Below are 25,530 nucleotides of genomic sequence, written 5' to 3' on the forward strand. Positions count from 1 at the left end.
CTTATAATGATGTCATTATAATATAATAAACAGTGAGATATTATTGTTTTCATTTAATTTCACCTTAAACATAATTAATTTTATCTATTTTATAACTATATAATACAATATTTATAACAATTTATTATTATTAAAGTGGTGTTTGCCAGTGAATATCATTTTATCTACGAGCGAAGGATTACTGGTATCTGAAAAGATAAACATTTAAATGAAAAAGAACAATCAATTCTCTGTTTGCTTTTTATATTATATATTGTATAAAAATGTCTTTCAATTCCAAAAGTTGAATAATGAAAAATATAGTAAAGTTTTTAAAAAGTCTTCTTGGATAATTTGAAATATGGTAATCCTTGATGTATTTATACCAAATTTTTATGTATTTTCTGGTGAGAATTTAAATAATAAGATAATGTTACTTTTCAGATACTAGCACGCCTTTCCACTGTAGTCTTAATGATCGTAAAAAACCAAAAATATATTTGTACAATAATTATAATGATAATAATATTATAATAATAATAATTTATATAATAACAAGTTAAAGTTCAGTAAAGATTTTAATGAACAATGTTTGGTTATTATATAATAGAGAATAAAATACGTCTTATAAGTACTTTAAATATATTCACATACATAAAATTTAACAATGCGACGAATATTTCGAGGACCATCTTACGAATGGGTGTCGCTTTACAATACAATTAGTAAGCAAAATATCGCGCCCAATAAAATGCGTGGATAAGATTCGCAAAACATCCAGACTGGTAATATTTTCTTCATACCGATTTGCTCACCACTCAAGAGGCAAGCAATAAAAATAAACTATATATCCATCTGCGGTCATAACAATACTAATATGCAAGCGTTGCAAAATAATTTCATTTTTATATTATTTATGTATGTTTATTTTCCATGTCTTATGCTGGAATAGGGTATTTTCACTAACAAATTTTTAAGTAATTTTTATTGACTACTTTACATTCTGAAATTTTTTGTCGAATGCTATTTGATCGCATTGATTTTCTTATTGCTCCTACATATGGGCAAATGTCTTCACGAATACTTATGGTGTACAATCAGTTTTGTCTTTTATGCAAATGGTATTTTCCGTCAGTCATGTCGGTTGGTCGCACATCGAAGTGTCGAAAATCAATCTATCTCTGTCGCATGTCATATTGTCGCATGATTTCATTATTTTTGTTCGCAATTAATCATGGCGGTTCAACGTAAAGGGACCTCTCTGTAATATCTCTAGTTTACCAATTCTCACTTTATCCATACTTGGCGAATTATTGAAACAGAGTTCTCAGGTTGCAATTATTCTAAAATGCTAAAAATACCGGGTAGTTCGACATGTGCATTCGTGAAAACATTCGCATCTACGTAGCAGCCTTTACATTTATATCTGTGTTTAAAAAAATCCGTTTTGAGCGTAGCAGGGGAATTTGATTACTTCAATAAATGTCTGACGGACTATCGGAGAGCTAATAGCCCACATACACTATCAGTTGTAGTACAGTTTACAACTGCTAATTTCTGTCCGACAGTTCATCGAGTCAGAAGTTTTCTCGTATGCATGTTAAACGCGGTCTCAGATGCCAACTGAAAAAGCATAGCGCAAGAGCAAAAGCTTGATTTTTTTATCTCTCTAATTTATTTACAGATATAAAATAATAATATAAAGAGATAAACAAACTTTTGAATACCCTATTGTTGCAATTCGTGAGATGTGCAATAATTTGCTAATTTGCTATACGTGGCGATTATATGAAAATAAAAGATTAATTTAGTAAGTTTACTGCATTGATATATTCAACAATACATTAGACACGTATTTTTTAAAAATAATTATATGTACACCTAAATGTTTTGGAAGCTCAGCTCGAATGATTTTGCTATCTAAGTGTTCCAGGACACTGTTTTCAAACTTCGTCCACACTCTTAACTACTGGTTTAATAATATTAAAATAGAATGTGAACGGGGAGTTAGTCCGTACAGTATCACTGTGTTCTATGTGGTGCCAATCTTTTCGGTTGTGATTATATAATCTATGATTATTTTTCGGGAATTTCAGATTCAACTACACAAAATGAAACAAACAAGAAATTAACGTGTAATATAAAACCGGAATTAAAACGGAGATATTTAAATTGAATATTTAATATTTTTAATATTTGTAACATTTATTTTGTTCTCATTTTTACTCCTTTATTTTTTTGTTATAAAAACATTAGAAATATGAGTATTATAAATAACCACTCATCGAGATGTTAGTCTACCGATTTCAAAATATGCCTGTCTCTTCATCAGGACAAACGCAGTACCAGCATGTAAATACTACTACAGGTCACTACCATAGAATTTTTCACACATTTTTACAACTACACAAAATATTATATTAATCACATGCGCGCCTTTAGTGCATGTTGTTCTGCAATCCTCAGTGCATGTTTGGGTTGATCAAAAACGCATGTGATTAATATTTTGTGTGGTTGCAAGTGTGTGAATAATGCTATGATAGTGATGCATAGTATTGTGCTTCCGAAACCAGTAGACTAAAATCTCGATGAGTGGTTAAATACTAACATTGCTCACATTTTATTTATTTATTTTAATTTTATTTGTTAATAATTCCGTTAGTCATGTTCAATTTTGTTACAAAAATGTAATATTTAATAACTTTTAAATATTACAGTTTTGTAAAAAAAAGTAATATTAAATAGTTACAGAATTATGCAACAATTGTATATTATCACCGATATAATCAAAATCGACCTCAAAAAAAAAATAATTACATTTTTCCCATATTCTGTGATGGTCTGATTTTTTTGTCATGAAATTTATATTTCTTGTATGAAAACATGCCTTTATTGTATTTTAGCAGCAAATAGCGGGATTATTAACAAATAATGTCCAGCGTTTTTTGTTTAATCGAAAATCAATTTTTCACATATCGGTTTGAAAATTGTTAGCTTTATTACCTTAAATGTTTCGATGAAATTCAAATTTACGTATGGCAGAAAACAAGATACTTCATTGATTTAATATAAGAAATAAAAAAAGAATACCGACTCTGTTATTAATTTTGTTGGTGTTTATAAAGAAATGGATGTGATTTCGAAATAAAACACATAAATTGAATCTGAAATTTTATTAAAAAATTAAACACATAATACAACTCATTGAGTTTTATTTCATTACTTATTACTAGTTTCGAAAACTACATATATTTTCATCATCAGGTGATTAAAAAAAAACATTAAGTTTTTTATTATTATCACCTTATAATTGATGAATACCTCTTTGTTTTCGAAACAAGTCGTGTGTAATAAAATAAAACACAACAAGTGGTATTTTACATGTGTTTAATTTTTAAAATAATAAACATGTCTTTCCGCAAAGTTAATGCCAAATCAATAAATAATATGAATCTGAAATACATACTATGATACTTGATTGCATTAACGTTTTTTTTTACCACAACCGAGAAGTTTATTTTTGGTGACTATTCTAGTATTTTATTTATTTTACTTTTTTCTGATTACAAATTGTGCGTCGCCGAAACAGCACTCCACCCCTCGTTGGGGGTTGATGCCTCATTTCCGACGTGTTCGAAAGCGGTAAACAAAACTCCAACATCGATTAATAGTACGTCAACATAACCACAGCATTTAAAACAAATGGACAGTGGGTAATCAACCTTAGAAAATTCTTAAAAGTAGTAGGTATATTATTTCATTTATCAATTAATAACAACTCTAATCGCTTATTATAAGTTACACCCGTATTTTCCAGGATTTTAGCTAGATTCAATGACCTTTAGGACTAGAAGCGTTACATTATAAACAATATGAAATATGTTGAGCATTTTTGAGCAGATCAATGTCATACAGGATGGAGAATAGATGTCTGAAGTCATGCTGATAAAGGATTCGATCAATGATGAGCATATTATTATCCTTTTTTAAAGGGTAGAATTTAATAACCGAACTTACGTACGTGCTTCAAATTCAGTTTGCACATCCGTTCACACCCTCATCACTACAGATAAGTGCATTTATGAAAGCTCATAGCTACGGAATGAGCTTAATAAGGAAATTAAGTGGATGAAGTAGGCGTAAGTTAACTTTAAAAATATCTCCCTTTGAGTCTAACAAAAAGCACCAATCAAATATTACACCATTTTGATATATACACTTGTTTTGGTACCATCTGATTATTTAATATAAACATAAATGTAAAAAAAATACATTTATGTTTATATTATTTTACGTGTATATTATTAATCAATATTAATTATTTATTAATAATATAAAACAAGTTCCCAATTCATTTCACAAATGAAAAAAAAAAATCATAAGATCTGAAATATGATTTACAATTCATTGATTCTTCGACACAAGTGAAATATTAAAAACCTTCGGAGGTAAAAAAACAAGAACTTTTAAAAAACTTGATAAAAAAATTTGACACATTGATTGGATACTTTAAAGGCAAGGTGATGTCTACTTAAAACGTGATGCATCAAAACCGAAGGAAGACATCAAAGGAGTTTAAAATCGTATTCAAAATGCTCCAAAAATGTATGAAATTGTGAGTAAGATAGCTATGTAGGAAGGTTAAAGCGCACTCGACACTATCAGTCTGAAGTAGCTACTGGCTGACGAAATTCCCTGAGAAGTTTTACTTATTAGGAAGACGTTTGATTTGTCATTTTGTTGAAAATGGTTTTTAATATCAAAACTAACCAAACATCCTAAAAACAAACAAGGAACTAAAACTTGAAAGATATTCCAATTAGGGATACATAAAAATAACTGTTCGCGTTTTTGTATCGAGTAATTAATAATATGCAATAAAATATAAGAGCAAGCAATCATTGTTTTTTTACATATTGATGCTAGCTACACATTTTCGTTGTATGGCAATATTGAACACATAGATACAAACAGACATAATATGTATATTTTAAGATATTAGTATGTATATGTTTGCTACAATTGATTGTTTTAAATCATCGTGACACAACCGAATTGTATTACATCTTATAATATAAAGAGTTTTATGCGTTATACCAAAAAATATATTCTCACCTTTACGGGACAAAACTCATTTCATGTTGATGTTCACGACCTTTTTGTCAAGTACCCGTAATACTTACATACGGTATGGACACATATTTGTCATTAAAATGCCAAATTAAAGTCAACACCAATGTTCTCTATTTATTACCAAATTCAGTAAAATCAAGTTGCCATTTAAAAAATTAAACTCTTAAAGAGATGATAATTTTTTTCTCAAATATTATTCATGGATTTAAAATAATTATTTGAATGGATTTTTTGTTTCTATTTGCTTTTTTTTTTAATACCTTCATCCATTTTTTTGTAATCAACGTGAATGAAATGAGTCTCGTTCGGTATTGTATTTTTCAAAGTGGCATTTAAGATGTATTTTAAAGGCGGGGTAAATAATACTGCGTGTTTTTAAGCTGTGAGGTTCATTAAATATAATATGTAAATATGTACACAAGTATATCAGATTTAAGAAAGAAAACACTGTTAATTATATTTTCTATATTAAACACCTTTCATTCGCAGCCTTTGAAACAACCCTGTGCCTACATTGATGATATCAGAACTAAAATGCACAAACAATTTTATGTATGTCTGAAAAATGTCACAGTTACGGATAAGACAACTAAAAAGGTCTCGGTTTACAAATGTGATTATAACATAATTATTATATTATAAATAATTTCGACAGTGCTCAGTAAGCGTCGATCACGTGTGTTTAATTGAGTACGAAACAGCCTTAGGTTTAATAAATCTAAAATTATTACATACATTTTTTAAATATTTAGTGGCTTAATTTTTGGCAGTTATTTTGAAATCTGACGTTAGCTGGTGTGTAAAATATGAAATTTTCTACAAATTTCAAAAGTCGACGTGATTGATAAAACGGCTGCAGGCATTTCATATTAAAGGTGACTGTATCGATTTATTGTGAATTACAAAAGAATATTCTAAGTGCTGAATACTTTTTAATTTTGTGAAAAAATATTATTGTATTTTTTATTAAAAATTATTGAATGATTTTTCTGTTGATATTTCTCCGACGGTTTCCGTCGATTAGTCGGAAACTCTTCTAGTTTACGAGAATTGTCAAGTTTGAAACGCGATGCGTGTTTACTCTTCAATACGCCACATTGACTTTGTATTCGTATTCATAAAACGATGACAAAATGTCTACCTAATTTTTTTGAATTTCCAATACCAAACGAAGGAAATTCTATCATCAGCTAAATCGGAATCACAATATTAAATAACACCATTCAGTTTAAACACATATTCTTTTAGACTACTTATCGGGTGTTCCCCGTCTTACTTAACACACACGGTATTTACACGTACCAATAATGGATAGTTAGTGTGTACTAAATACATTATTTATTTATTTATCAACAACAATAGTATATATTGTACAAGACCTATAATTAGTACCACCAAAAGTCGTTTTAGGCGAATATGTGTATAATACACTACCAAATACGATAACTATCTAAAGTAAATTACTTCAGTTACGGTAATAAAAAATACTTTGAACGTAATACGTATTATACTGTGTTTGTACTGCCGTTGTACATTACATCCATAGTATAATTAAACATTGTCAATTTGTTAAGGTATTAGTACGTGACGCGCGCGAAGTGGAGAAGTGTCCCGATTAAGCCGAGGACTAGAAGGATCGCGATGAGCCATCACGCAAAGCTTCATCAGGGCTCGCGGCCTAACTGGGACATTTCCTAACTCGACCCCTCGCGCGTCTTCGAGGGACTGTCGACTGACCTCTCACTCCTAGTTCTTAGTAAGTACGGTCTATTCGACGAATGATTTGCCTTAGAATATAGTCTACACTTGATGAACAATGTCTTGTGATCGAATGATCGTGGAGAGGTATGATATAAGGGTTAGTACAAAAACTATAGTGATTATGGTTGTGTCATCGTATAAATGAGTATGTGAGAAGAATAATACTTGAAGTGCAATGATTGTACAGCTCTCATTTTATGATATAAAACATCTTAATATAAGGTTTCCACTGTTACGTTTTCACTACCACAGACGAAGTAGAGATTTCATTGAATATCGCGGCTCATTATTTTAGTTTGCTTTAGAGTAATCTTAGAGAATTAGCACTTATTAGAAGAGTTATCCATTTAAAACAAATTTACGCAGCACTAAAAACTGTTACAAAATGAAAGAATCTGTTCAAAATAAGTTTGTATTTTGCGATTTTATTGAGCCTCAAACTTTTCTACATTTGTATCAGTAAAAAAATATAATTTTTCATATCTTGCATTCGCGATGTTGAATGACAATTGACAATTTCCGTAGCGCTAAGAAATGTCAACCGCATAAACAACATTTTTCTAAAGACAATCGTAGAAGGAAAAGTCGGTAAAGTAATTGAAATATTACGTAATAAAAAAATAAAAGCGGACAAATGGTAAATTACTTGCAAAATATCATTTATCTCAATCAAAATAAATTTTCCAATACAAGTGACTAAACATTTTAAAATTGTTATTTTGTAAAAATACTAATTAATTTTCTAAGTTATAACCTATTGCATTTTGTACAATATAAACCTAAAATTGATTGAAAATCCACTATTTGAGCATATTGTTAATATTTCATATAAAAAATTCACACAGCTGTCTTTACTTACTCTATTTGGATAGACTCCGTCGAGACTTGGCTAATGGATTGTATGATACAACCGTGTACGGGAACACGTCACTTTACCGATGTTACGAGTAATACGTGCTTTATTGTAAAAAAGGTTACACCTAAGAAACCGGTGATCAATTGTTTGAACCGTCGGCTACATCACTTCTAAATAATATTATAACAGTCTTACCAAGGAATAAAATAACCGTCCACTGTATATATTCGTACGCACGTTGAACGCTTTTTTAATGTAAATTTAAACAGATTACATACATTTCATAAAAACGTAATTCATTATAATGTCATTCAATAGAGCTCTTATTTAATACGAAAACAAAACATCAATTCAAGTTGCAAAATTTGTCACATATATATTAATATTAAATACAGCACATTTATATAAAACACGAATAACAATTTTATGCACAAATTTCATATACATTCTGGAGATTCGCGACGTCATTGACCGCTTTCAGTCGTAAAGTACAATATCCGGCGTACGGCCTCGCGCGGCGCAGAGTACGGGGGCCGAGACGGTCGGCGGGGGCGGGGGCGGGGCGGGGCGGGCGGGGGCGGCCGGCCGGGGGCGGCCGGCCCGCAGACGCTGCTGGCGGGAGTACCGGCCCGCGCCGCTTATCATCCGTCCCACCACATCACGATCAGCTCCCAGAACGTCTTCGGCGGCGAGTTCCCGCCGAAGACGAGAGACGAATTTCAGAGGGCCGGGTCAGGTGTCGAACCCATCTTCAGAAGCTCCAGTTTCTTCTTGGCGATCTTGGAGTACAGGATGTCTATCGGCTTGGTGGTGTCGTACAGCGAAGGGGCCCGGAAGATGATGAGCGCCGTGCCCAGCAAGCACACGAACGTGAAGATGTACAGGAACATTCGGTCGAGCACCATCGCAACGTACTTCCAGTCTTCTTCAACCTGCCGAAGAACATACAGTTGTACCAAAAACGAGCTCGTCTAAAATTTAGAGAAAGCGATCGTAAAATGTACTTACACTCTCGAAGGAGTCTTTATTCTTGACGTGTTGAGCGATGAACCGCGACCCCTCTATCGTCTTCTCCATCTCCCGCAGGTAGGGCTTGTCGAAGGCAGGGCTGACGTCACCGCCATCCCCGCAAGGGCTGCCGCCGCCGGCGCTGAACAGGTCGTCGTCAGCGCCCGGCAGAGGCAACGGCGGCTCCCCGAACCGGGGGCCCGGGGGCGGGGACGTGTCGAACCTGGACGCGGGCAAGGCCGGGATGTCGTAGTCCGCGCTGAACCTCTTCCCCCCGTACGCGCCGAACTTATCCGCCTCGGGCGGTACACTGAACACTTCCGTGAGTCCTTTGTCTTCCTCGTCTTGGCTGGGCTCTTCCTTGGCGGGCCTCCTTATGCAGAGAGCGGTGGGCAACAGTTCTAGAAACAGTCTCCGCACCCACGGCGCCATCTTGTGCGTGACCGGCGACCTGAAGTTCACGTTCAGGACGGCGATGGTCACCACTACCGACAGCGTCACGAGCATCATAGTGAACAGCAGATACTTCCCCAGCAGGGGAACGGTCAGGGAAGTGGGCGGAATGATCTCCGCCAGCAAGAGGAAGAACACGGTGAGCGACAGAAGGATGGAGATACACAGTGAGATCTTCTCTCCCGAGTCGCTCGGGAGGTAGAATACTAGGACAGAGAGGAAAGAGATACCGACACAAGGAATAATGAGGTTGACGGTGTAGAAAAGCGTCTTCCTTCTTATTGTTAGATTGAAAAGTATATCGGGATAAGGCTCTTCACAACACGAGTAAAACTTTTCGTTTCTCACAGCCGGCACTCGCATAATATCCCATTCGACGGAGATGTAGTAATCTTGGAGATCGATTCCAAGCTCTATGACATCAGAGTCTGGCGACTGCTGTATATGCCTGAGATCCACCTGAAAACAAAATAAATTTATGAGTATGCGACAAAATCAACGAAAAATAAATAATTAACATTGTTAATGTACATACATAGATATTATTTATTGATTCGGCATTAACTTTGTGGAATGACATGATTATTTTATTAAAATTAAACACTTGAATACACCACTTTACTGAGTTTCATTTATATTTACGACTAGTTTTGAAAACGACAGATGTTTTCATCTTCTGGTACAAATTAAAACTTAATTCATTTAATTAATTAATTGAATTTAAAATTTAATTTTAATTTGTACCAGAAGATGAAAACATCTGTCGTTTTCGAAACTAGTAGTAAATATAAATAAAACTCATTAAAGTGATATATGCAAGTGTTTAATTTTAATAAAAAATATATACATAGAGATATAATATTATATACACAGTTAATTAGATTAACCGTTTTATATCTTTTCTGCATAGCTACATAAGTATGCAGTAATTGACTAATGGTATATATGCAATGTAAGTTATTTTAGGATCAAAAATCTCATGAGAAATGGAGTCGAGATATTACCGAAAAAAAATACAAAAAAAAACTCAATTTTTTTCCCTTTATTATTAAAAATATTTACATTTGTATTTTTGCATAAAAAATGTGGAAAAGTGTTTGGCAAAAGTTGTCAAAACTCTCTCCAACGACACTGCACTTGAAGTATTTATCCATCTGAAGCTTTTAAATGAATTGGAGGTGTGATCCAGATCATTTCTGTCTAAAAACAATATGTAATATCACCATATAATTGTATATGGTGTTTTTTAACTGTCCTATTTTTTGTATTTAAATCATCATATTATTCTATAAAAATGACAGGAAATATTGAAAAAATAGCATAACAAAATTGTGATTAATGTTTACTTTTAAATACGTAATAAAAAGCAACCCACTGATTCTAATTCAAACGTAATTAAGTATAATGCCGGTAAAAAGTATTCTAGAAGGAAATCTTCCCCTAGAATATAAGACCACTAAGACAGAGGATACGGTAACTACACTTCCGCCGATTCGAAGTTTCCACATAAAACAAGAACTTCTGTGTTATACTTGGCTAGCGTAATTAAACCCTCGGATTAACTTTTGACTAATCGTGGATCGTTCTTCAGTCGTCTGCTACCGGCCGGGCCCTGCGTACTGCGATTATGCAAATTGTCAGAATGAGAAATGTCCGAGCTTTCAGGGGTTTGGAATGAAACTAACTGCTAGTGTATTTCAATTGTGTCCTTGCTCTAAATAATCAAAATCACCCACGTCCGCAAACGATGTATTGCAAAAAAATGTTTCAAAGTGTATTTCTCAGATAAAATGTTTTGATAACATATTTTATTGTTTAAATATTGTTAAAAAAATACACTTTACAATATTTTGAGTGTGTCCAAATACATGTTCACAAATCTGGATTATCTCCAAATAAGGAGTTATCACACTTTACACAAGTGTGACATTCACCAATTCTACCCATGATTGACAACCACACTACTCAAATTCTTGGAACTTCTATATACACACACATATATACATAAAAATATATATATAAATATATATATATATATATATATATATATATATATGTATATATATATATATATATATATATATATATATATATATATATATATATATATATATATATATATATATATATATATATATTTATATACATATATATATATGTATATATATATATATATATATATATATATATATATATATATATATATATATATATATATATATATATATATATATATATATATATATATATATATATATATATATATATATATATATATATATATATATATATATATATAAATATATATATATATATATATATATATATATATATATATATATATATATATATATATATATATATATATATATATATATATATATATATATATATATATATATATATATATATATATATATATATATATATATATATATTTATATATATGTATAAATATATACATATACATATGTATATGTAACTCAAATATTCTTCTTCGTCTGTGTTGAAATGTGAAATGTTTAATATTTCTCCCTCCTTATAAATTAACTTTTCTCGGTTCTCGGTTCGAGCCCACTCTACCACAATTTGATACCTATTTCTAATAATGACCCGCTTAGGCTCAAAGAAATAGCGTGAAATTGAAGTATTTTTGTAAAGAATAAAAACATACGTATTTATTGTTTTTTTAAATAGATTTTTTTCAAATATTTTAATCGTAGAAACTAGTAGGCAGCTCGTGGATGTGGCTGAGTTTAATATGCAAGAACGCAATTCTAGTACGCCTTCAAATAAGACGTCGGTTAGAAGGGTTGTATTTGGTTTGGTTATAACCCCTAATAAAATGAAGTCGTAAACCATCCCTGAAGGTCTACTTTCTGTCAACGAAGAAATAGGGCAGATATTGAAGTCACCTAGAGATCTAATACTGTCGCTTTCAGTGATATACCGAAATCAAAGTAAGAATTCTGATTAATCTTTGAACAGTATCGAAAAATGAGAAGATGAATACCATTTGTGTTGACTATTTTATTTCAACATATATATAAAGTTCCTCTTTCTGTTTCAACATTGAAAGATACAGATGGCAGTGCAAAACAGAGTTCTGGTCTCAACCCTAATGTATGGAAGTAAAACATGGAGCAAAGAAAAGAAGGATAAAGTAGAATGAATGCAATTGAAATGCGATCTTTCAGACGAATGTGTGCTAAAAAGATGTATGCTAGATGTTTGAACGGTAAAATAATAATATAATGCAATTCCAAGATAAGCGTTATCCCTGCAATTAAGAAAGGAATTTAAATACTTTGAAGTAGTCAGGTTAGGAGTCTGAATAATGGGCGGGTAAGTATGAGAAGATGCATGAATACGGAAGAGATAAATAATGTTTGCATTAATACATACATTAATACATACATTAATACATACATTAATACAAACCTTTTAAGAAATATTTTAAGTTTAAAAAAATAACTCAATACACAGTCGTTTTATACTATTTGGAAAAATTAATAAACTTTATTTTTTGACATCTCATCAAAGATGAAGAAGAATATGGAAGTCTGGGCATTTACTGGTTTAAGTGATCACTTTACACACGTGTAACATTCACCAATTCTACCCATTATTGACAACCACACTATTCAAATTCTTGGAAGTTCTATATATATGAACCAATTTAGAAACCTTGTTTTTGAATCACTAGAACTTCACTAGAGACATCTATTGGTGAGATGTAAAGAAGCTTTTTATTAAGCAGAAACTCTTGTAATGGGAGATAATTCAGATTTTGTGAACAAGTATTTGGACACACTCAAAATGTTGTAAAATAACTTTATTTTTTTGATGATAAATATTTTTAAAAAATGACACTCGCTTTCATGTCGAACGCACAATCTACCCATAACAACTTACACTCTGTTCATGCCTACTAGTATAAATTACGAATAAAATTACCTACGGCGATACGATTCTAATATTACTTTCGTGACAATACGTTTAAAAAAATGTTTAGCTTAAATAAATATAGGGAGTGTTACGAGATTACCAACCCTAAAACGGCGTCATATTTTATAAACACGCGAAATTCCAAATGCGTGCCTGGATTATTTTTTCGCTCAAAAAGAATAAAATAGACCCATACACACCAGAAGTGAAACAATGAACCATTGTGCGCCGGGCCTTTATTAATCTCTGGCAAAATGGTAAAAATATAAAACAATACAACTCATAAAAAGAGTGTGAGTGCTTTTTGTTGTAAATCTCTGAACTTATCGCAGCGAGCTTATACTCTTGCTTTTTAGTCTCGTTGACAGCGCGTCGGCACTTGGTAGTGTGCTTTAAATACTAATGCTCTTCACCAAACGACAAAAATATTATATATGTACATATACACAAATATTAATTTATTTATTTCTTTTACAATGCTCTTGAATAGCTAAAAAATAATTTGCGATTTTTTAACGATTTATTAGTCGTCTTTAAAAAATCTTTAATAATCAAAAGATTTGTTAAATAAAACTACATGTATTGTGATATGTTTCATAACAGTGTTGTAATAGGAAAAGGAATTTTAAGTATTGATTATTACGTCTTAATATTGAGAAATATCCTAAAAATAAATAAAAAAATATATATATATTAAAAGCATTGAGAACATTGTGGTATGGTAATAAAATACTCCTATTGATAGTAATAAAAGTGGTATTACACAATGTAAGCAATGGATGGCAAGGAGAGTGTTTTAATAATAAAAATACTACAAATATATCCATCATTCCTCGTTGACTTTTACACAAATTTTGTTTACATTTATTTTCTTTTGAAAGTTTTCGGTTAAGTAGTATTCATATATAATGAATACTTGTCCCGTAAGAGGAAAAAAAATTTAATTATAATTTTACTTCGTTAATACACTATTTTCTACAATTCATTGTTCACGTGTTTTTATGCATTAAGCGGTACATGATAATGTTTTACGTGTTTCGGTGCATTCAGCATCATTATTAAGCACCACGAAATGCATTTCAATGAAGCAAAATAAGTGTCATTTTAGATTTTAAGAAATAGTAGTTTAAATCAGGTAAAATATAGATTTTACCACAGAGCGACCTGCCAAATCAATTAATGTAATAAAAATTGTATGTATATTATTTTGAGAAATAAAAAGAGTTTATGTTTTGATCCACTCACAAATGTGAGTGGATCAAAACTCAAAGTCTTTTTATTTCTCAAAATAATATATCAATATGATCCACAAAGTTAATGCTTTCAATATTCAAAACATAAAATTGTATGTGTTCATCATTTATTTGTTGGAAAGGAACTAAAATAAAAAAATAATAATCTGATGACATTACGAAAAGTCATTGAGAATGAAAATTTCTACCAAAAACCGTTTTTTTGTGATACATTTTTTTTTGTACGAAACAAATATGAAATCGTGATATCGTAGGGTTTAAATTCAAAATGCCAATATAATTTAACGAAAACAAGAAAAAAATATAATTATTATTATTAAATGCGTTGAACTTTGCTACGTATCAAATAAAAAAATACAAAGCAGGACATAATAATTACAATGTATTGAGTATTCCATGACAGACGTAAATAACTATTCCTAAATAAATAATAAAAACGAATATTTCATACAAAAAGCATTTCAAATTAAGATAGCCATTATAAACCAGAGATTTTATTTTGAAAACAAACACTTTTTAGATTCTTCAAATATTACAAAATTCATCAATAATAAATATTATTGAGGGCGGACGAAAAAAGTTATTTCATTTCAAAGAACAACAAAACTCGTAGGTTTATTCCAGAAATAAGGTTGACGGTAAATAATTGGCATAAAGCAGGGTTCTGATACCTCATGTAAATATTTGTGTGTACATTGTTGAAATTGAAAAACGTTCCGTTTAATTATTCGTATAAATTTTCATTTGTATAAATTCTATTGAAAATGTGTGTTATCCTCAAAAAGTAATTAAAATTTAAAACGAAATATGTTTGATTAAATTATGAAAATAAAAGAAGCATCTGAGAATAAAGCGTCAGTTCAGATGCTGGTTGATTTGTGAATGCCTTAATTTTGTTTTGGTCCTCGCTACCAAAACAAGGGTTTGTTTCTAATGGTTAGCAATAGAGGTGGTTACGTCATCTCTTATGTGATAGCATTTATTTAATTTCTTGGATCATTTGAGTATCTACGTAGCTTGGAGATGAATTCGTTCAAATCCTCTATTCAAATCCTGATGTTAAACATTGATTTTTACTCATGATATGAATTTATACTGTTTAAGTGATTTTTCCGTATACTCGATTGTTTAGTTAAACAGAGAAATTACCTGCAGGTCAATACTTAAAAAAAATACAACCACTCAATAATTTTTTTAAACAGAATTTTGAAGTTTAGTTTATTAGTCAAAATCCTAAATTGAACTTAAAACGTATCATGTGATAAAAACTATAATAATATTGCGTAATTTTAAAAGCGCCATTTTCATATAAATACTACCTCAAGGGCCGCTTCCCTGTAATATTTTAAGATACATTATTTATTCTTAGTAATATTAATCCCAAAAGTTGAAATGAAGGTTTCTATTTTAGGTACAGCGTTAGATTTGTCGCATCTGGCACATCTGAATCCGTTAGCGTCGCAAAACCATCGAACGCACATTTGACACTTTAGTAAGGAAGATTAATATTTTAAGAAATTATTTGAGATAACTAGAAATTTAAGCGAAAGTTAACTCTTTTTCATTAAATAAAAAAAAACTGCTATGTAAAGCAGCGGTCAGGGAACCAGGGTAAATTACCCCAAATGGGATAAAAAAGATTTTTTCGGGGTAATAAGGAAATTTTTCTAGTTAGCTATTTCATAAACGTGCTAGAATTTTTACAAATTTAAACAATTCAGAAATTTATTAAACGCTGAAGACTATTAAAATTGCTGTTGCATCAAAAAGTCTGAATTTTTAAATAATTGTATTAAATATGAAGCAACAGCATTTCTCCAAAAACTAAAAAGGAAACCTGAAAACCTGAGTTTTCGTTTGATCCAATTTGAGAATTTTATTTCGTTTGTCTATTACATACTTACATTTTTTTTATTTTTCGTGTAAATTAATTCAATAAATAAGCTTTATTTGAAATAAACAATAATTTTTCAAAATGTGGGGAAGAGGTAATATCGACTAACGCAAAAATATTTTGGGATAATGGTTAAAAAAGTTCCACGACCGCTGATGTAGAGTTACATAATTTTTATGATAGGAAAACTTCTTTTGCGTCCTGTCTCTTGGACTAGCGATGAAACTTTTAGATTGAAATACCAAGGTGATTGTTTAACTACACCCAGAACACCCGTTCACCTGAACAATAATAGTCAAACATTGCAGAAGGCCGACTCCGCACTATAAAGGCGAGGGCAATCCCATTCGGCACAGCCATACACCCTCAGCCGCCATTTTGTTCAACAAAATTATTCTCAAGGAGGACTGTGTTTTGTTTTGCATTTCATTAAAACCTCATCTCTGGGTCGTTACAACACGACACTATATTTTCAACACGTTCGGAAGGGGAAACAATAAACACACAAGAAAAAAGACAAATCATCCATTTAAAACTTTACAAAGATGCAATTTTGAAAATAAATATTTAAAAGAAAACAGAGCTTAGCTTTAAACGTAATGGGGTTGATGACCTTGTGTAAACACGGGGTTTCTGAATTGATATTCACACATATTTATTTAAAAAACTTATTCGTCACATGCGTTCACGTTTTTGTTCTATTAGACAAGAATTAAGAAATCAGATTAAAAAAAAACATAATAAATTATTTCATTATTTGATTCAACAGTCACTTTGGATAGATTATCCATTTTTATTTTAAATTATACTTGGTAACTAACTAACTAAATATCCATCAAGCCGCTTCTCCGTAGGGGTAGACAGAGAAATAGAGCGCCACACCAATCTGTATTTCCAAACATTCTACTCCTCTTCCACATTCATTCATCTCCTCATACATACCCGCCGTTATTTCAACTCGTGACCTGACCACTTTCAAGTATTTGACATACCCGATAATGCCATGTTTTTTTCGGTCTTCCTCTGCTCCTTTTTCCAACTATATTAGCTATACAAATTTTTTTTACTGTTCTTTCCTCACTCGTTCCACATGATTTTACTTGGTAAATACCACTATTTCTTAAAATCGTATAAATACCGTTATTTTAAAAATATTATAACGGATTTTAAAGTAGTGGTATTTATCAAGTAATATTTCATCTAAAATTGTTTTTAAAGTAGTTTGAATTTCATGTGAAGTACCCAATAGAGAATATGGTTGTGTAATGTAGAAAAATGGGTCGTTTTATTATTGATTAGTATTTCCCGAGAAACTTAAAACATGTTATGTCGCGTCTCTTCATTATTTTGCGGCACAGCAGATGTTATTAATAATAAAATTCCAAGTGACTGTGTGAACGTAACCGGAGAGGAGATGTTCCCGAATAGCCCGGCTGGCCGGCATTTTGTTTTATCGAGAACGCCGCAATACGCAAAACAGAATATTTATACCGGAGTTGCGGCTTCTCGTTTTACCATAAATTTCGAATAAAACACCTGGAACGGTAAATTTAGCCCGACGCTTACCGTATTCATCAAAGCTTAAACGGCGAAATCCATCCCAACTTCAGGAACCGATGTTGTTAATGCAGACTTCATCTTGGAGCTGGAATAGTTCCCACAGAAACAGAATACCCTCAGAACTTTCCCGTGTTTTAATTGTTTCCAAAATTACTTTTGTTATGATAAACCGCTTTATTTCCCAGTTCTTTGTTAAATACTACCCGCTAGGGAAACTTTCTTACGAAACAATAGCAACGAGGTCCTAGTTGTACAATGATTCTTTAAAAATGTCAACGTTTTGATATTTGATAAATGAGTTCGCGAAGCTATATTTAGTTTAAGATTTTATTATTGTATTTCCTGAGCTAAACCAGACTCCTCCACCGTCTTTCAGTATCGCGAGTTATGTCGTCGAGTTCCCGTAATAGATTTTTAACTTTTAATAACTGAAAGTAGTTTGATTTCATCCTGAAATATTTCAGAATTGTAAGTTCGGGAAATTCTAGCGTCATAAAATAACATGCCTTTTTGAACTCGACTTAACTAAACTAAAGTAAAACCAAATTATCAACATTTCTGGAAAGCATTTTGAAGAGTTATATAGTACCATAAAATGTAATAACACATTTTTTAACTAAAAAAAACTACCTCAAATGAGATGATACATCGAATGATATTGTAGTATTAAATTTTTTTATATTAAAAAACGATTTCTTATTTTATATTGAAATATTGTAAAAAAAATGATAAAAAATTCAACTAGAATTGTGAAAAAGTTAAAACTTTCATAAAAAAAATGTGTATTGGGTACTATGAGGTATTTTTCATATTGATTGTTCATTTATATCGTACAGGGTTCACATTTCAAGACTCAAGAAATATTTTTTCCATACTTATTACGTGATTATATGCTCAAGTTCATAACTTTATTTATTTAATCAAATTGCCTTTTATTAGTACGTTGTATTAATAACACGCGTTAGAATATATTTAAAAAAAAAACCTATTACAAATTTAGTTCAGTTTAGAAACCCCCCCTATAACGTTGAAATAAGTACCCCGTTATCAAAGAGAACGTTAAAGAGGGTAAATGAATTTCAATTGTATTATAATTTAACTCATTACGGTCTTTTTCGATGGTTAATATGTTAAAATACAATTTCAAACATTTACTCCTTATAATGTTCCCTCCGATAACGCGGTTCCTAAATCAACGTTATAGGGAGGTTTACTGTATAAATTTGAAGGAAGTTATTATTTTAATACAGAAAAATTATGCTATTTTTTATTTATTAACTTAATTTTAAAATTGTAAATAAATCCGTATTATTATTGTCAAATTTTGACTAACTGCAGATACCCGGCTGTCCAAACTTAAAACACAGTAATCGATATTTTTTTTTGTAGTACGTTTTTTTTGCATCTTTGGACTAAGTAGAATCTACTTATAACAAAAATGCAAAAAAACGTACTACAAAAAAATGTCCTTACTGTGTTTTGAGTTTGGACAGCCGTACTACGGAAGTTCGTAAACATATGTAATATACTTACCATATAACCGTCATAGGTCCAGGAACCGAATTTCATGAAACAGGTCTGCTCGTCGAATGGAAAGTACTCGACGTCAATCTCACAGAAGGACTTGTAGATGGCTGGTGGCTTCCACAGAACCTTCCCGGTGTGGTGGAGGATCGCCTTTGTCATGATGGTCACTTCATAGTTACCGTCGGCACTGGAACAATACGTCACGATTAGAACAGGAATACATTTACCTTACATTTAGAGATTACCGCACATCTTCCTTGAGTATTTGATGTACAGTGAAACCTCTATCTATCGTTCCTCGAATAATCGTTTCCCCGGATGTGTCGTTTATTTCTTCTACCCCGAATTCATTTCATACAAAAATAGATCGCATCGATTGTTTCTAACCAACATTTTACCGCATTCATCGTTTGAATTACGCTACATATTTGATATAATTTGTCTGTTTTTTTTTTACATTTTCTCAATTTTGTTATATTCAACGACAATATTTCAACGTGTGGGATACAGACTATCAAAAGCTTGTGTGATGGATAGTGCAGAAGAGGTCTGAAGGTCTTCGAGTTCTGTTCGACTTGGTATTTTTTTTAATTAATCCATTTATTTACATCTAACACTTGTATTCTTAAAATTTCAACCTTCTAATGGTTATGCAATTGGAGAGACGGTATCTTTACTCGATCGTAAATGATATAATACCTCTAAATAAATAAATAAACCAGTCGTGTAAGACCACTTCTGAGTTTATATAGTTTTGTAAACACAACTGGTTTGGAGAAATATAAATGTTCTCATCAGCAGGTGAAATAAACTATTTACTTTTTGATGAGAACATCTTTAGTTCTCGAAATCTCATATGAGTTAAATTATTATCTTACTCCGCAAGTTAAAAACAAATCAATAACGAACACGTTATTTTTTGTTTTATTTTAATATACAACAGTTCTTTTAATGGTTTCGTTCAATCTTACTTGTTTTAAAGACCGAAAATATTTCATATATATAAAATAAAAAATAAAAACATTACACTTTGTATTCAAAAGACAGATAAAACCCTTCTGGAGGTCCCGGGTTTGAAACCCAGGGGGGGAGGGGTCAAGTAAATATACATGATTTTTTACTCTAATATTTATTTAATATTACACTGGACTGGTACCTGACGCGCAAGGTTGATCACCTTTCATTAATGTGTGTTAATGATCAAGACAACACTGCGTTTTTATGTTGCAGTGCCCTAGGCATCATCAGGTGCGGATGAGACTTTCAATGAAAAGAAGGATTCAAAAGAAGTAAATTATAAGTATAAACCTACTTCACACGTGGCAAAAAAATGTTTATAAACCTGTATATTGTTTTGGTATAACACAAAAAAAAATAGTAGAGTTTTCATTTTTTAAATCCTTTCAAAAAGTTAGTAACGATTTATCCAGCATTGTATTATATTTTCTTTTCATGAATGCATTCTAAAGTAATTGAGACACATAAAAACGATAGGTCGAAAATCATTGTCTTAAATTGTTGCTGCTCAAAAACCAAAATGTTCGTCTTTTCTTTTCTATAACGTTCATTTCTTCACACACTTTCTCTTTGTGAGCAGAATCCCTTTAAAGCGCAAATTAACTTTCCATGCAAAAGTGAAGTGAACATTTTCTTGTACCAAAGCTCTGTCATGATACGTTTTCCTAAGAGAATGCATAGGAAGCTTAAAGTCTGGTCTTCGGCCGTCGTAATACGCTAATGGTTTTTTTCTTCTTAAAGCTTTTTACCCCGAGGCGGAAAGTAGTGCTACTTAACGGTTGGGGAGGTTACGGAAATACTCTATGGTGTCTTATTTTAAACAAAATAACGACCCGTTATGAAACGGATAAGGGTTACATAAAATCAATTCTAAAAAAGGGAATGATCTGAAATCAGGCCAATTCACAAGCAGTTTTAGTTCAAGGAACCAAGTTATAAAAATGTATTAATTATCAAAATATTTTTTGATAATTTATTAAATATACCTTTTAACATTACTATCAAATTTATCTGCAAAAAAAAATCTACTTATTCTTTTTTAAAGTCGAATGTTTTCAAAAAAAGCTGATGAAGAGCTCCAACCTCATCATGTAACCGCTTGTAGGGCATGTATGTGGGATGGACATGTTACAATTTTATGAACTAATCTTCTCACATCATATCTCCAGAACTAAAATATTTTAATTATTAACTACTTTTTGTCCTTGTTTTAAATTTTGAATTACTTATATTTCATTTCATAATACTATATAGCTGTAAACTAAATATAACTGTCTGAGTATTGTACCCATCACCGCTTAATCATGGCGGTTTTTTTTAATATAAAAATTTAAAGAGTTATTTCAATTAATTAATTTCAAGAAGAACAAAAACATTCTATCGTTAAAACGCAAACATAATTTTAGATAACTATTACAGATGCCAACTAGATTTTTAAGAAGAATTTGAATTTTGAGGACATTAAACTGAATTAAAGTGGTATTAATTTGAAAGTTAGTATTTTAATTTGGACATTTACATTGTTTTACTTCAGTATATTTAATATTTATTATATATTTTTAAGTATGAACGAAAAAAAAAAATTAACGCTTTTACAATAATTAACAATAGCTGTAGCGTTAAAGTTTAAACCAAAATTATAACGCTTTATATTCAGATAAGACAGGAATAAGAAATAAAAATAAATATGAAAATATAAGATAAATTTTTAAAACACTTACTTCAAAAACTAAATAATTCAAAATGGCGACGCATTAATCCGATGCTATTAATTTTAACACGGTAAATATTTCCTATAAAGCGAAAATGAAATTTTTAAACGTACGTCGAAAGAACTTTTCACTTATGACGTCATTAGGCGGGATTAAAGTTGCAAGTAGAAAAGTTTTCCGAGCGGTGGAATTTTTTCAATAATGGTATAACTTTACGGTATCTTATCAGGAAAATGTCGGGATAATAGCTTATATTTCAGTAGTTTTACTAGAAATAAGGGATACTCTGCGCTTAGTAAATTATTTAAAATATTCACATTATTCTTGGGTGTTTCCAAGTCCTTGTTTAATCTAGGTCTCTCCACTTTAAATTAATTAGTAAGTAAAATAATCTGGTCATATAAATAATAAACTACATAAAAATCGTGTTTTTATGTGTCTCCCAGTTTGTAAAATAATTCAGTTAGGTTCTTGCAAACATCACAATAAAAGGATCTCTGCTAAATAAAAGCATTCTCAAAGCAACCATAGATCCTGTCGCAAAAAAATACATAAAGTGAAAAGAAAAAGATAAATGAATATGAGACAATGATTAAAGAAAACACTTGATTTATACCACTTGAGTTTTATTAAGGACTACATGTTTCAGGAGTTAAACTTCCATCATTCAGGTCTGTATAATAACCAGTTATTATACAGACCTGAATGATGGAAGTTTAACTTCTGAAACATGTAGTCTTTAATAAAACTCAAGTGGTATAAAACAAGTGTTTTCTTAAATCATTGTAACATGTCTTACCACAAAGTTAATGCCGAAACAATAAATAAAATAATAAATATGAGATCACTGAGATCTAACCTAACCTAACCTAACCTAACCCAACCCCCCTCCCTCTAACTCACCCCTTTCCTTATTTATAGAACAGTTAATTATTTATTTTGATTAAGTTTACATTTAGACCTGAAGATGGAAGCTTAGTTTCCGAAACTAGTCGTCATAAAATAAAGTGGTAAAAAATATGTTTTCTTTGATAATTAAATAAACTTTTATTGAGAAATTTCTCGTGAAGATGAAACACAATATTTTTGCTGTCTTAAACTATTTATTCGAAGTAGCTGCCGTTAAAAATGCATTTTAAAAATACAGCCTTCAGTTGGTTTACACCTTCGGAGTAGCTAGATGTATGCAGTTCCTAGTTACGGAGTGCATATTATAACCATGCACTTTATTCTCACCCCGGCTTCCCACCGGCTAATGCATCGAAGATAAAGTGGTGTGGGATGCATTAAACTTTCAGTGGCTTGTAAGATATAAGGGTTGGTTGAAAATTTCACAGCACTGAGAAAAAATTTAAATAGATGGTTTTAAAAAAAAAACCTGCCGATTTATTGTAAAGAATAATTAAAATTTAATTTAATGATACTCAAAACACTTTACATTATTTGAAATAATAAGAAAATACGTTAAGATTTATTTGGCAGTAGATGAGAAAACAACATTTTGATTTAGTTGGTTGAGAAAAAAATTAAATAGATGATTTAGAAAAATATGCCGATTTATTGTACGTATGCCTTTTTTTACGTAAAGATTTGTTTTATAGTTGCTATATTTGTATATGGAAAATATATTTTTGATTTAAGTTTCACTTGGTAAATACCACTATTTCTTAAAATCTATTGTAATACGTGTTTCAATGCTTCTACATCATTTTCAAACATACGGTGTTCAAAAATGATATGGAATACATCAAGATACGTGTCACGGTAGATTTAAAGAAATATTGGTATTTACTAAGTAAAACTTAAATAAAAAACGGATAGATATTATTAGCACAAAGTGACTGTCAAATCAATAAATGAAAGAAAAGATAAAAATAAGCTTTACTTGGCGATTATTCAGAAAAAATAGTACGATGTATACTTCAAGAACTGATAAAAATATTAAACGTAATAGTTTCATCATTTGCTATGGTAAAAATGGATATCAAGACTGAAGAAGATCTTACAGTAACATGTGACCACCGTAGTTTTATAAAATGTTAAAAAAGTCATGGATTAAGCTTTGTGATTCTTATCTTAATTACTATGCCAGATATGCAATTGAGATGGTATGGGCACATAGAATGTAGATAACCTGAGCATATTGTAAATCAGGCAATTACCATGGATTTTCCTCAAAAGACATCTAGAGGAAGATCATGGATGCTACAGAAAGATAATATGACTCCGAAGCATGGCCTAGGTAAAATTGTCCATGACAGAAGGACCTACAGCCTGAGGACGAAGGAAGCTGATCCTAATAATCTATTAAGACGATAAGTTAGGATGGAGCCAGGAAGAAGACGAAGATCTTTCTTATTACGCTACTAAACGCTGAAGGTTAACAATTATCAAAGCAATTTTTGCTTTGTCTGTACCAGCTCTAAACAAGGACTTTAAAAAACGTTATTGTAAAGCCACTCTTTCAAGTTTTTAAGCCTGGATATACTTCTTATTCCTATGTTGCGTTTATCTTCCGCTTTGCCTTGTAATACTTATTATTTCATATTTTTCTCCTCTCGTGATATGGTAAAAGTGCTTTTGATTTCTTTTCTTTGCTTTTATCTTCAAAGAGATTATATAGAAAAATAACCGTAGCAAGTACTTTAAAAAAATTATGTTTTAAATTTTCAGACAGTAAATGCTACATACATGTTAAGAACAAAGAATCCATTTTCGTAATGCGTATGGTGAAATTATTATTCAGTTGTTTTTTCATGGAGTCGTATGTGCTTCTATTTAATGTGATTTTTTTAGAGATAACTCAAGATTGAATCATGTTTTAGTAATTGATGTGTATGTAAATGTGTGTTTATTAAAAACTTTGTATTAAACAACACGTTGCATAGAATATGTACAAAATCTGTCTTCTTCTTTACTCTCAGCATCACCCAATGTTGCAGGAAACTGCATCAAATTGATGCAATGTAAATTACCACTTCAGGTTGGTACCTTAGGTAATACGAGTATTAAATAAAAATCAAATAAAAAAAACATAACCATTTATTTTGATCTTCTGGGTATCTGGGAACCCGAAACTTCAGAATGGTGGTCAAACGCGTTAATACTGTATTATGAAAGAGGACAATGAATGTCGTCAAATTTTAAATATTGTTTTTAGGCTATCTCTAATTATTTATTTTGGATTTTTAATAAATATATTTTTTACAATTTTATTTAGTAAAATGGAACATCAGACACTAAATTTTCTAGTGATTTTTTTACTGTAATATTTATTCAATATTACTCTGGACTGGTACCTGAAGCGGAGGGCTGATCACATTTCCTTCATGTGTAAACGATCAAGATAACACTGCGTTTATATGAAGCAGGATAAGGGTTTTATTATTATTATTAGATTTTCTATTATACTTAATAAATTAAAATTTA

General features: G+C 31.0%; 1 protein-coding gene across 1 annotated transcript in view; it reads right to left on the reverse strand.

The window, feature by feature from the left end:
• Positions 1-8,201: 8,201 nt before the first annotated feature.
• Positions 8,202-25,530, reverse strand: part of nAChRalpha1 (nicotinic acetylcholine receptor alpha1) — a 190,777-nt gene continuing 173,448 nt past the window's right edge. Inside the window, exons 7-9 of the mRNA XM_088263841.1 lie at positions 19,379-19,559; positions 8,738-9,649; positions 8,202-8,661 (exon numbers count right to left, since the gene is read on the reverse strand). Of these exons, the coding sequence (XP_088119967.1) occupies positions 8,449-8,661; positions 8,738-9,649; positions 19,379-19,559 (1,306 nt within the window). The 3' untranslated portion in view covers positions 8,202-8,448. The remainder of the gene's footprint in view (positions 8,662-8,737; positions 9,650-19,378; positions 19,560-25,530) is intronic.

Source organism: Brachycentrus maculatus, unplaced genomic scaffold (assembly GCF_059751285.1).
Source record: "Brachycentrus maculatus isolate JH-2025_06_01 unplaced genomic scaffold, ASM5975128v1 h1tg000204l, whole genome shotgun sequence".
NCBI lineage: Eukaryota > Metazoa > Arthropoda > Insecta > Trichoptera > Brachycentridae > Brachycentrus > Brachycentrus maculatus.